The sequence below is a fragment of the Ovis aries genome, chromosome 2, assembly GCF_016772045.2.
Source record: "Ovis aries strain OAR_USU_Benz2616 breed Rambouillet chromosome 2, ARS-UI_Ramb_v3.0, whole genome shotgun sequence".
Taxonomy (NCBI): Eukaryota; Metazoa; Chordata; class Mammalia; order Artiodactyla; family Bovidae; genus Ovis; species Ovis aries.
The window spans coordinates 139,955,357-139,969,692 of NC_056055.1; the positions used below are offsets into that span (position 1 = coordinate 139,955,357).

General features: G+C 36.6%; 1 protein-coding gene across 6 annotated transcripts in view; it reads left to right on the forward strand.

The window, feature by feature from the left end:
• Nucleotides 1–13,736, forward strand: part of FASTKD1 (FAST kinase domains 1) — a 37,403-nt gene extending 23,667 nt beyond the window's left edge. For 3 of the 6 annotated variants that reach the window (XM_004004618.6, XM_042243761.2, XM_012134590.4), the window contains exons 10-15: nt 3,275–3,403; nt 4,104–4,235; nt 4,601–4,714; nt 8,879–9,017; nt 10,153–10,267; nt 10,812–13,736. In XM_004004618.6, the coding sequence (XP_004004667.3) occupies nt 3,275–3,403; nt 4,104–4,235; nt 4,601–4,714; nt 8,879–9,017; nt 10,153–10,267; nt 10,812–10,907 (725 nt within the window). In that variant the 3' untranslated portion in view covers nt 10,908–13,736. Of the gene's footprint in view, nt 1–3,274; nt 3,404–4,103; nt 4,236–4,600; nt 4,715–4,878; nt 5,858–8,878; nt 9,018–10,152; nt 10,268–10,811 lie in introns of those variants that run through there. The other 3 variants (XM_015093373.4, XM_060409793.1, XM_060409792.1) reach the window with 1 other exon arrangement.
• Nucleotides 13,737–14,336: the final 600 nt, after the last annotated feature.

A 14,336-nucleotide genomic window follows, 5' to 3' on the forward strand; every position in this document is an offset into this window, starting at 1 on the left:
GGAGAAGGAAATGGCAACCCACTCCAGTATTCTTGCCTGGAGAAGCCCATGGACGGAGGAGCCTGGTGGGCTACAGTCCATGGGATCACAAAGAGTTGGACACGACTGAGCGACTTAACTTCTAACTTCTTCTTAAAAAGTCTAAATAGTGTTTTAGTACCAGAAAAAAGGTGGAATAGAAATATTCCTTCCTACTACTGGCCTTAGCAGAAGCAGTATGTGAGGACAGCAAAGACAGGAAATTATTTTTTTCTTTTCATTTATTTTGGTCCTGAATTTGTTTCTATTTGGCCTTAAAGAAAAAGGCTTTATGGGGCTTCTCTTCTCAGACTCATACTTCTTGCATGTCGGGATAATGTGAGAGTTTTAGAGGTGAAATGTCTGGCTCAGTAGTTACTGCTTTTTCAGTCAGTATTCACCAAGTACTTACTGTCAGGTGGTCGTTAGTCGCTGGAGATATAGGAGAGAGTAAAAACCAGATAGACTTTACCATCATTGAGTTTGCTTTCTGGCGGGGTGAAACTGGTGTACATAATCAGCAAGTTCATAAGCTCAAATGGTGATAAGAATCTAGCAGTACTAGAGCAGGGCAGGTATGTAGGATGGAGGATAGTGAGGCGGGCCAGGTGGAGTAAGGAGATGTCATTGACCGTGGATTGAATGAAGTGAGGGAGTGACCCATGCCCACAGTTGGAGAGGAGCATCCCAGGGTAAAGAAAAGCAAGTGCAAAAGGCCATGAGGTGAGAACATGCTTGATTTCTTTTTCGGAACAGCAGATTCAGTGTGGCAGGAATGGAATGAGGGAGACCAGGTTGATAGGAGAAGAAACTGGCTTTCCTCAGAACTTTTTGCTGTGCCTGGAGTGTAAGAAATACTCATTCTGTTATCCAAGCAACAAATACTTAACTGAGAGCTTCTGTGTCCAGCATAAGATGTTAGGCTCTATTTTATGGTATGTTTCTCTAGGCTTATAGACCTCTAGTTAGTCTGTGTGAGACAGTATAAATATATTAATGATGTCAGTATGATGTTCATGGACTTTGGTACATTTTTTGTAGGATCTGTGTGCCAGATAGTATCTGACCTATTTTTGTGTCTCTAATAGACAAGTAAAATGCGACTGTGACATGTGTGTTTATTCATGTACAGATGTATGCGTGTGTGGCATTCATATATACTTCCCTTTTAGTAATTGGAACTATTCATAGAAAGATGAGACTTGAAACTGAAAGGTGAGACTTTGCATATGCTTTCTTGGTTGTTCAGTTGTGTGTCAACAACCAGAAGGAAATGAAAGTACATTCTTTTTTTTTTTTTTTTCTTCAAATAAGGGATATAGGAGATGAGAGTTTGAGAAATACAGCTTTGATTTTTGAAGACTTTACTGTGAAAATGATTGCAAAATTCTTGGAGACCTAAAGCAGAATTTTAAGTAATTTATAGAATGATACTTTTCTTTATTTTAAATAAACATTAGTTTTGACAGATCAGTTTTGCTGGTAGAGATCATCACGTAACCTTGTTTGTGACTTGATCTTGCTTTATTAAATAAACTCAGCAAAACAATTAGAAGATTTAACATCTGTTTTTTGTCGTTTGAAAGAACATTTGCTGCTAAAGGTGCATTTTAGGTGATCCCTTCCCTCTCATCAGAAATGTCTTTTGGCAGAGAAAGACAAATATCAATATCAAAGACAAATATCAAAACAGATATCACCATGTGATATCACTTATATGGGTAATCTAAAGTATCATACAAATGAACATATTGACAAAACAGGAACAGACTCGTGACATAGAAAACAAACTTACAGTTGGTTACCAAAGGGGAAAGGGATGGGAGAGAGAAATTAGGAGATTAGGATTAGTGGATAAAAACTACTATATATAAAGTATATAAACAAGTTCCTACCATATAACACAGGGAACTGTATTCAGTGTCTTGTAATAAACTATAATGAAAAAGAGTATGAAAGAAGAGAATATATGTGTATGTTCTCTTTTTAAAAATATATATACATATAACTGAATCACTGTGCTGTACCTCAGAAACTAACACAACATTGTAAATCAACTATACTCCAATAAAAAATTAAAAAGAAAGAAAGAGAGAAAGGAAATTCCTCTTGGATGAAGCAAATCAGGTAAATAACTGCAAGCCTTGTACTCTGGGATGCACAGTGTGGTGCTGGCTGACCTATCAGGGAAGAGGTGCTAGATGAGACCTGATCTTCATACGTGTCTGTCCTCCGCCTGGGGGTCTGAGAGCCCTAGAAAGCAGCATAGCACAGCAGTTCAGACTCCAGAGCTGGACTCTCCCAAGTTAAATCTCACCCTCCACTAGCCAATCATGCTGAGGCATGTCATTAAACTTCTCTGTGCTTCAGTACAGTTGGTTTATAAAGTGGAGATAATAATCATTCCTATTGTACGCTAAAATGAGGTTTTAAATGAGGTAATATTTGTAAAGTGCTTAGAATGATTCCCCACACAGGCTGAGCAATGTGATCATCAGTATATAGAGAATGGTGGCCTTTCTCACTTTTACATACTTTACTGACCTTTTGTTTCCTTTTTTCCCCCCATTATATATAGGAGTTTTTACTGAAAAACAAAACCAAAAACAAACACGTGTACTTGAACATCAAAAGTTATTGTTAATCACAGAAACAGACATCTCAAGTTAATGATTTTCGTGCTTTTCTATGTGTGGTAAAATATAAGAGCCTGGGCTCACTGAAATTTTTCCTTTGATATGAATCTTAACTACCTAGGGCCAGTGTCCTATGTTTCTGAATTCCCCTCTGGGTGCACCATTGTAGGTGGTTGCAGTGGCTGATGGCTTGGTAGTATGACCGTTTGTTTCCAGTCTTTCTCTTTTCAAGGCAATTTAAAGACTTTTATTGGAAGTATAATAATAATGCAGACATGTTTATACATCGTTTATATATATATACATGTATACACACACACACACATATACATAGTATATGTGGATTTATAGAAATTGAATCATGTAAGAAATCAGTACCCAGATCAAAAAAATAGAATATTATCAAGAGCATGGTAACCTTCCTGGCTTTCTTTTCTGTTCTTCCTCTACCCAAAAGTAACCACTTTACTACCATACTTACCTGTGACAGTATAGGTTAATTTTGTCAAGGTTGTGTGCGTATCATTTTTAAAAAACCTGGTTTTACTGAATAAATTATGTATTTACATGTATGTGAAGCAGCTGTACATTTTAATTTTTTTTTCTTAATTTTGTTTTAGGTGTATTGGATCCTCTCGTGTTAGTGTTTCTTGGTTACTCTTTGGCCACGCTTCAGTATTTTCCAGAAGATCTATTGAAGACAATTTTTAACATCAAATTCTTAGCCAGATTAGATTCTCAACTTGAACGTATGTATCAACAATTTAATTTACTACATTATCACTTATATTTAAATCCAAGTTTCAGCTCTGCCTACCTACTTAAAGCATTTAAATGTTCATACTGATTTTTTTCTCTTTACTATTGTAGAATATAGAACAGTATGAAATAGAAAATGAAAGATTATTCATAATCTTACCACCAAGTGAAACTACCACTTTTAATATTTTAGAATGTTTCTTTTATGTCTCCTGCCTTCATATATATACGTTGATATATCTATATGTTTTAAGACAAAGTTTGAATTATATATATATTTACTTTTGTCTGTTGCCTTTTATCATTGAACTATATTTTGAAAGATTTTCCATGCCATTGTATATTTTTTTGATGTCATTGTTTGTTTTTTGTTTGTAGAATCTGGCATTGTCCTCATCTTTGTTTCCTTAGGATAAGTTGCTAAATGTGGAATATTAGGTCAATGAATATTCTTTGGCAGTATTTTTTAAAATATGGTTTTAACATTCATAATTAGGGAGAACAACATAGATGTTGGTCCTAATGATCCCATTGAGTGTAATAATTTAAAAATATAGAACATATATATACAAATGAAATGATTTTATAATATGAAAAGAAAAGTTACAGTCATTAATGGGATAAATGAATGTGAAAAATGAATTGTCTTTGCTGAGTTCAAAGTCTATTAATGTATTTTTAAAATTTCAGTTATATGTTCATCTCTAAATATGAAGGTCCAATTTCGTCTTATGGAATTAAATAGAGCAGTCTGCTTGGAATGTCCTGAATATCAGATTCCATGGTTTCATGACCGCTTCTGTCAACAACACTATAATAAAGGTTTGAGTTTTCTTTGGGTCAGAAAGTAAAGTTTAATTCTAAAGCACATTATTAGGTAGTGCACTGTTTTTATTGTTTAACCTATCATGACACCAGAATTCCAAAGTGCCATAATTTGTTTAATGGAAACACTTTGTAGATGAAATTTGTGTTGTAAAAATTTCTTAATATTTAGGACACTAAACCTCTTTTGGGAGAGAGCCAAAGAACTTATATTGAATTTAATGTCATTGCATATGGTATTATTAATACAGCAAGGCTCTTGTTGGAAATATTAAGTTTTATTTTTTAGTTTGTAGATGTGAAATGATTTTTGTTCAAAAACTGATTATTTTAAGTGAGCTAATTGTTTTTATTTCATGAAGATTTTGGCAGCATGAATGGAGCACAACAGCAGATTTATAAAATGTTAGCAGAGATACTGGGAGGAATCAATTTTGTGAAATCCTCTATTCTTACACCTTATTACTACCCAATAGGTAAGTCTTCGTAGGTTATTAACAATTTTCAGGAAATCAGACTAAATAGAGTCATCTCATCAGTTGGAATTTTAAAACTTTAAAAAAGTTATTTCATTATCTTGAAGATTTTCAGAGAATTCCCTGGTAGTCCAGTGGTTAGAACTTTGTGCTTCCACTTGTAGGGAGCATAGGTTTGATCTGGGCTGGAGGAAGCAGAAGCTGGAATCAAGATTGCCAGGAGAAATATCAATAACCTCATATAGGAAGATGACACCACCCTTATGGCAGAAAGTGAAGAAGAACTAAGGAGCCTCTTGATGAAAGTGAAAGAGGAGAGTGAAAAAGTTGGCTTAAAGCTCAACATTCAGAAAACGAAGTGGCATCTGGTCCCAGCACTTCATGGGAAATAGATGGGGAAACAGTGGAAACAGTGGCTGACTTTATTTTTCTGGGCTCCAGAATCACTGCAGATGGTGACTGCAGCCATGAAATTAAAAGACGCTTACTCCTTGGAAGGAAAGTTATGACCAACCTAGATAGCATATTCAAAAGCAGAGACATTACTTTGCCAACAAAGGTCCATCTAGTCAAGGCTATGGTTTTTCCAGTAGTCACGTACGGATGTGAGAGTTGGCCTATAAATAAAGCTGAGTGCCGAAGAATTGATGCTCTTGAACTGTGGTGTTGGAGAAGACTCCTGAGAGTCCCTTGGACTGCAAGGAGATCCAACCAGTCCATCCTAAAGGAGATCAGTCCTGGATGTTTGTTGGAAGGACTGATGTTGAAGCTGAACTCCAATACTTTGGCCACCTGATGCAGAGAGCTGACTCATTTGAAAAGACCCTTATGCTCGGCAAGATTGAGGGCAGGAGGTGGAAGGGACGGCATTACCGACACAATGGACATGGGTTTGAGTGGACTCCAGGAGTTGGGGATGGACAGGGAGGCCTGGCGTGGGGTTTGCAAAGAGTTCATTCATGGGGTTGCAAAGAGTCGGACATGACTGAGCGACTGAACTGAGCTGAACTGAACAGGAAACTGGGATTATTATGTCCCAAGCCCATTGTATTGCCAGTTCATATTTGTATTAATACCTTATGTTGTCAAGTAGCTTATTTTTATGTGAAAATATATATGTCATTAAAAATAAGATTTAATTGGTAATATTTGTATATAAAGATATGGTATAATGAATACAATTGTATGATTACCATTTAGTACCATCTAATACAATGGTATGACTACCATTTAGTACCACTTAGTACAATGGTACTAAGATTGGGAAGAAAACACTTACTTATATGATACGTAACGCATGCTTATAGAGAAGGGACAGATAACCTAAAAAAGGAAAACCACCCATGATACAACCACTGTTTACTTTTGATGTCTTTCTCTTTCTGGCTTTTTTTTTCATTTTTAATGACATTTGTTTTCTTTCTAAATTTTACAAGGAGTACTTGTTCATGTGTACAAGCAATATGTATCTTAAAAAATTCTGATTTTTTAAAACCAAAATGACTTTTTATAGTATGTAACTTTAAAAGTGAAGTGAAAGTGACAGTCGCTCAGTCGTGCCTTACTGTGACCCCATGGACTGTAGTGGTAGTCCATGGAATTCTCCAGGTCAGAATTCTGGAGTGGGTAGCCTTTCCCTTCTCCAGGCGATCTTCCCAACCCGGGGATCAAGCCCAGATCGCCTTCATTGCAGGCAGATTCTTTATCAGCTGAGCCACAGGGAAGCCCAACTTTGTTTATATATTGTGAATATTTTTTCTATGTCAGCAAATATACCACATTATTTTTAGTAACTGTATATATTTCATTGAATGAGTATGCTATAGTTTACTAAGGTTTTTTGCTGCTCTGTGCATCTCTCAAACAATGCTGTAATTTCATGTAACAACGATAATAGTAACTGATACACTCACATATTGATTATTATGTGAGACGTTATTTAATCATTTTATTTATTTTAAAATTGTATTTATTTATTTATTTTTGGCTTCCTGGGTCTTTGTTGCTGCACGGGCTTTTCTCTGACTGTGCTGAGCGTGGCTACTCTCTAGTTGCAGTGTGTGCGCTTCTTATCGCAGTGGCTTCTCTTGTTGTGAGCACAGCTCTAAGAACACGTGGGCTTAGTAACTGTGGTACATGGGTTTAGTTGCTCTGTTGCATGTGGGATCTTCCCACACCAAGGATCGAACCAATGTCTCCTGCATTGGCAGGCAGATTCTTTACCACTAAGCTACCAGGCAAGCCCTTAAGTACTTTATATATAATAAGCTTATTATATCCCCTTAAGTTTTACAAATACTGTATTTTTATAGATGAGGAAACTGAGGCCCAGAGACATTGTTTGCCCAAGGTTATATAGCTGGCAAATGGCAAAGCCAGAATAACTTATGCATTCTAGCTCCAGAATTCATTCTCTTAAAAATGAGAAAAGTATATTTCATGTTTCGTAATTAACTTGAAGATGCTTCAGTGTCTCAGTTTCCCTTAAGAATAGGTAATTAAATCCACTCTTCTTTTTCATTCCTTGTTTCTTTTTTCATTTTTCTTTTTTTCTTGGTTTAAATACTTTTATCATTGTTTTTATTATGGGAAAAATTTCATATATATACAAAAATAGAATAGTATAATGAACCCTCATCCAGCATTAAAAATGGTCAATACTCACTAACCAGAATCCCACCTGATCCTTTCCAAACAAATCACAGATAATATATCATTTCAGAATGTATATCTAAAAGGATATACAACCATAGTACCATCATTTTCATCTCTACAACTGTTCACAATAATTTCTTAATATTATATTGCTTATCAACATTTAAGTATCTCCATTATCTTGTATATGTTGTATCTTACTGTTTGTTAAAATTGGAATCCAAATTTTACCTTTGGATGATCTGTCTTTCTAAGTTCTACCTTTCTGTCTTTTTTCCCCTTACAGTTTATTTATTGAAAATAAGTTATTTGTTTTTTCATATTTTGCACTTTTCCAGGTGCAGTTCTGTGATGTCATTCAACATGTTCCTGCATCCCCCATTTTTCCTGTAAACCAATAGTTAGATCTAGAGGTTTGACTAGATTAGTCAGCTAGGTTAGTTTGGGGACAGCAGTGGTGGTTTTTATTGCCAGCTCTTTCATAAGTGGTATGTGCTTATTGCATCTTATGATAAGACATACAATTCTAGTTGTCTTACTATTATTATATTAAGATTCATCAGTGTGTTTGTAGGTCATCAGTGCATCCATTAGGAAGTTTGCTCCTCAGCTTGTCACCTAATGATTTTAGCAGCCATTTAAATTATTACTTAAATGCATCATTCATCAGGGGTAGCAAAGGAGTGATATTGTGCATCTATCATTTCTTCTGCATTTATTAGCTGGAATTTGTCTAAAAAGAACTTTCCTATGTCAGCTGTTTAGTTACCCGGTATACAGTTCATACAGGAAAGACAGGATGCTTGCCTGGATCTTTGTCTTTGCTAATTTTCTGATGAGTTGGTTTAGCTTCTTAGACTGTGAACAAGAGATTTAAAGGGATTGAGATAAAACTTCTTAATGTGATTTGGCTTGAAGTGAAGTCGCTCAGTCGTGTCCAACTCTTTGTGATCCCATGGACTGTAGCCTACAAGGCTCCTCCATCCGTAGGATTTTCCAGGCAAGAATGCTACAGTGGGTTGCCATTTCCTTTTCCAGGAGATCTTCCCAACCTAGGGATCGAACCTGAGTCTCCCAGATTGCAGGCAGATGCTTTACCGTCTGAGCTACCAAGGAAGCTGTGATTTGGCTTAGTGCAGTGCTAATTATAGCCCTCGTGCTAACCAATAGTTTGGTAATACTTGCTGGTTGATTTTTATTGACTGACTTCAAAGATCATATAAGTTGGATAGGGAGTTCCCTGGCAGTCCAGTGGTTAAGACTCTGCACTTCTACTGCAGGGGACATGCATTCTATGCCTGGCAGGGGAACTAAGATCTCACATGCCACACGGTGTGGCCTAAATAAATAAATGGAATAATTAGAGAGGATAATTAGAGAGGTACCTCATTCTTCATGTTTGTGAGTGTGTGTCTTTATATACATGTGTAAATATTTAAGATATATCTTAAAATTTTACCTATAAGAATTTACCTGATTCATATTGTTGGTTCCTGTGCTTCCTTATAGACTTTGAGTGTATCTTGGATAAAAGGAGAAACCCTCTTCCTTATGGAAGCCATAATACAACTTTGGAAAAACTGCCAAAAATACAATTGGAATCAAATACTCAAATAGCTGGATCAAGACTGCCACCAGGAGCTGAAAAGTAACTTTCTTTTAGCTTCAGATTTTATTATCTAAATGTTAAATTTGACACGACTTAATGAGCTCAACTATCAAGGATTGTTTATAGTAGAATATACCCCTCATATATGTCACAAATTCTACCTACATACCCTTGCTTTAGTTGTGCTTTCTGCCTGAATCTCCATCCTTCACTGTCCAAAGCTGAGCAGTCTCTAAAGCACTAACCTTCCCATTGTCTTCATTGGAAATAAATAGTATCTTCTTCTTTGAACCTCCTATGCCTCTATACTTTTCTGAAAAGCACACAGCTGCTTCCTGCACTGAATTACAGTTATATGCTGTATATCTTATGTTCTTTGTTTGACTGTTTGTTGTTCAGTTGCTCAGTTGTGTCTAACTCTTTGCAACCCCATGGGCTGCAGCATGGCAGACTTCCCTGTCCTACACTATCTCCTGGAGTTTGCTCAGATTCATGTCCATTGAGTCGATGATGCCATCCAACCATCTACCTCATCCTCTGTCACCCTCTTCTCCTCCTGCCCTCAATCTTTCCCTGTATCAGGGTCTTTTCCAATGAGTCAGCTCTTCGCATCAAGTGGCCAAAGTACTGGAGCTTCAGCTTCAGCATCAGTCCTTCCAGTGAATATTCAGGACTGCTCTCCTTTAGGATGGACTGGTTGGATCTCTTTGCAGTCCAAGGGACTCTCAAGAGTCTTCTTCAGCACCACAGATCAAAAGCATCAATTCTTCAGCACTTAGCCTTCTTTATGGTCCAACTCTCACACCTGTACATGACTGCTGGAAAGATCATAGCTTTGATTAGATGGACCTGTCATTGAAGTGATGTCTCTGCTTTTTAATACGTTTGACTATAAGCTGTGTCTTTTTTATGTCTCTCACAGTACCTTACATATGGTAGGTGAATAATAAATATATGCAGGACAGAGAAACACAGATGAAAGCATGTAGATACTATAATTTGGTTTAATCTAATGAAGAGGATTACCTGTCATTAATAACTAAATATAAAAATAACTTCGTATACTCAGTTGGCTTTTTTAGTTCATAAGGATACACCCTTGTTTCTGAAATGTTTGTAATTACTCATTTTCTCACTTTAATTTCAGAAGTAAATATTTATTTTTCTTACATAGGATTGCTTTGGAATTTTTGGATTCAAGAGCATTTTGTAGAAACATCCCTCATTTAAAAGGAAAATCTGCTATGAAAAAACGACATTTGGAAATTTTGGGCTATCATGTGATTCAGGTATGAAATACTTATATAATTCAGCCTCTAAAAACCCCGAGACATTGGTTTTACATGTATCCTCTTTTAAGGTGAAAGTTATAGATTTACCTTTTTTTTAATATTAAGAAGAGCTATATTAAAATATCTCTGAAATAGAATACTCTCCATTTTTTTTTGAAGAAGAGCAAATAAAAATCAGTTTTTAAATTGTCTCTAGACGATCTCTTGATTTTTATATTTATCTTACAATGAAGAGAGGCTCTATGGAGATGGATGGAGTTATAAGAGAAAAAGGCTAGTGTATAAATATAAGACAGTCACATAGGAAAAAGCGTCCATTCTTGCTTTTATAGGAACTAGGAGCATGAAAGCTTTGAGGCAGAGAAGGGTCTTCCAGCTGTTGTCATGGAGGACAACCTTCCAAAAAGGGTTCAAAGGCTATGCTTATGTAAACTAACGTCTTAGGGTCTTACAGCTCTTTTCAGTATTCTTAGAAGCCTTCCCTGATGTTTTTTGTTGTTGCTTTCGAGCTTTCATTTAGACTACAGTACTTATTTTACAGATCCCTCATTTCGAATGGAACTCCATGGCACTGTCAACAAGGGATGCTCGAATGGACTACCTGAGAGAACGGATATTTGGAGAAGGCAAATCATGATTGTAGCTTTTACTGAAAATTAGTTATCATGTTGTGTCATATTTGGACTGAATTTAATTAAGTGGCTTGACTCAATTAAAAAGTAATAATGTAGAACTGACTGATTTCTAGGTCAATTGAATATTAAAATTAACAGACATTTTACAATTGAGTATTTTCTCTACTGTCTAGTTGGGAAACTTTAAAATTCTTAATATAAAAGACATGTAGCTTTTAGGAAACTTAAATAGTTTGCTGTTCATTCTTTGAGTGCATATTATGTGCCAAGAACTGTTTTATTTTTTATTTTGTTTTAATTATTTTTTGTTCCAAGAACTATTTTAGATACTGGGTATACTGGAGTTAGTACAGTATATCTTTCATGGATTGAGTTAAACACAATAAATTAACACAGTTTGTTATATCAATATCTTAGATGATATTAAAAACTGTAGAGAAAAATTTGAACCTTGGTGGGGGAGTGATAGGGATATTGTGGGTGGGTGTAATTTACATAGGGTAATCTGGGAAAGGCTCACTGAGGTGATATTTGAGTCAAGACATAAGGAGTTATCTGGGAGTGGAGAGCTCTAGGCAGAATCACCAGTAAGTGCAAGTATTCCTGGCATGTTTGAAAATAAAAGGAATCTACCGTGGCTGGAGCACAAGTGGGAGTTGGAGGTTAGAAGTATATGAAAGGGTAAGATTGATAACAGTGTCAAATATATACTACCTCCTGGCTACCCTGAGATAAGAGGCCATTGGAGAGTTCCTAGTAAAGAAATAAAAACTCGTATTTTCACTGGATCACTTTTGCTACTCTGTTTAGCTGATGAGAAAAAACTGCAGTGGGGCAACTGTATAAGCAGGGAAATCCACTAAAAGATGATTGCAGTAATCCAGACGAGAAGTGACTTGGAGAGAGTAGTAGCAGTGGAGGTAACAAGAAGTTGTCAGTTTTTTAATGTATTTTGAAGGCAGAAGCAACATCACTTGCTCACTGATTGGATAATGAGGTATGAGAGAAAGGAGTCAAAGATAATTCTAAGTTCTTGTCCGGAGCATCTAAAAGGATGCCATTGCCATTGACTGAGATTGGGAAGTCTATGAAAAAAGGAAGGGGGTGGGGTAGGAGAAGATCATGGGTTTGGTTTTAGACATATAGAGTCTGTGATACCTTTTAAACATCTAAGAGGAGATATCAAGCAGGCAATTCAGTAAATGAATTTGGAGGTCATGGGAATGGTCCAGGCCTTAGTTAATACATTTGTCAGGTGACAGCAGTTTTTAATGTGATGAGAGATGATGGAGTCGCTAAAATGTGATTAGAAGTGAGTGTGAATGGAGGAGAGGTCTGAGGATTTGAAGTCCTGGCCCCCCAACATGAAGTCAGGAAGAAGAAGAAGAGCAAGATGCTGCTGATGGTTCAGGTAAGATGAGGACTGGGCAGTGTCCATTAAACTTAGTAACATGCAAATCATCGTTAGCCTTGAAAAGAGTACGTTTGGTGAAGTGGTGGGTATGAAAGCTTGACTGCTTCAAGAAAAAGTGGGAGGAGATAGTTTTCTTACAAATGGAAGCAAAGAAAGGGGGTCGTAGCTAAGGGGAAAGTAGACCCATCTTTTAAAAACTTTTGTTTCATTTATTTAAAAACTGTTTCTGTTTATTTATTTTGGGGTCTTCATGCTGTGAGGGCTTTTCTCTAGTTGCGGTGAGCAGGGGGATAACTCTCTAGTTGCAGTGCCTGGGCTTCTTATTGCCGTGGCTTCTCTCACTGTGGAGCACTAGGGCTCTAGGGCACACTGGCTTCAGTAGTTCTGGCGTACAGGCTTAGCTGCTCTGTGGCATGTGGGCTCTTCCCAAACCAGGGATTGAACCTGTGTCTCCTACAATGGTGGGTGGATTCTTTCCCACTGAGCCACCAGGAAGCCCCCAAAGTAGGCCAATCTTGACCTGGTCTGATCCCATACATTTTGAGGGAATAACGATTTTCTTTCTGTCTTATATTTATTTCATAACACAGTTACTAAGAGCCTACTGTGTGATAAACTCCCTAACCCTTATTCCAAGAGTTATATATGTGTGCTTAGCAGAAAGCCATATTGTAACTACCCACAGGCTACTTGGTGGCGGTGCAGGTCATTGGCCATCTGAAACTTCATCTTCCAACTCTGTGACCCTCTAAATTCATCCTGTCCCAAAACAAGTTGTTAGCCAGAGTGCCTTGAATCTTAAGCATAGCTTTAGAACATGTGACCTGCACGTGTTTTGGTCCATTGATATTTAATTTAGGTTTAGTTGAAGTACTTGTTTAAAATATCCAATTACTGTGCATGGTTTGAGCTCCAAAATGTGAACTTCACAGAACCTTTGAAAAACAGAATCAGAATTGGAAGCAAATGGAAAATGTCTCCTTGTAACCCATCTCCCTCATTTTGAATTTCCTCATGATATTCATTTGTGTTTGCTGAAATCCTGTTCTAAGGGCTTGTTATCCATATTCATGAGTGTGTTTTATTTCCCAAGCAAATGATTATAGGAACTAAACCCCCAAGTAGGTTGAAATATCTTACTGTCCAACTTTTAGAATTAAATAATTAAGCTGATGAGGGTTATAAGTGGTTTCCTTTGGATATAAATTAAAACCCAGTTTTTGTATGATTAATATATTCATACATGGAAATCTTGATTAAATGACCCTTAAGGTACCATCTGACTTCTCATGTACATCTCTTACTTCCCTTTCTCTAGGCTGCCTGATGCAAATGGTTTTATGTCCTTATATTTCTGTTTGATGATTTTTCTATCTAAATAACTTTGGTTGTTATAAATAAAAGTGTCCCTTTTTTTGATTGAGTTATATATTCCATAAAATCCAACTTTATATAGTCAATTTTTAGTGTACTCACAAGATTATGCCACCAACACCACTACCTAATTCTAGAACAGTTATTTATTCTAGAACATCATCACTACCTAATTCTAGAAGTTATTTATTCTAGAACATCATCCCAAAGCATTGTTTTTACAACTTAATCTCATGTCTACATAGATCAGCACTCTCCCCCACAAAGTAACCACTATCATGCTTTTATAGTAGACTTCCCCTTAATAATTCTGTCACCACCGTCATGTTCTTATAGTAAAGACTTCCCCTTAATAATTCTCTCACCCAAGTTTGCATCTCTAGACATCATAATTTCCCACCCCTACCGTATTTTTCTCTACCTAATCTTTAAAAACATTCTTTTTGTGCATTTTAATTTTTTTGACCACACCACGCAGCATTCAGGAAGATCCTCAACCATGGATCGAACCCCAGACCCCTGCACTGGAAGTGCAGAGTCCTAACCACTGGACTGCCAGGGAAGTCCCTCCTACCCCAGTTTTTAAGTCTGTCTTAATCTATTAGCATCTCTCCTTCTTAACAATTTATCTGCTAAATAACCT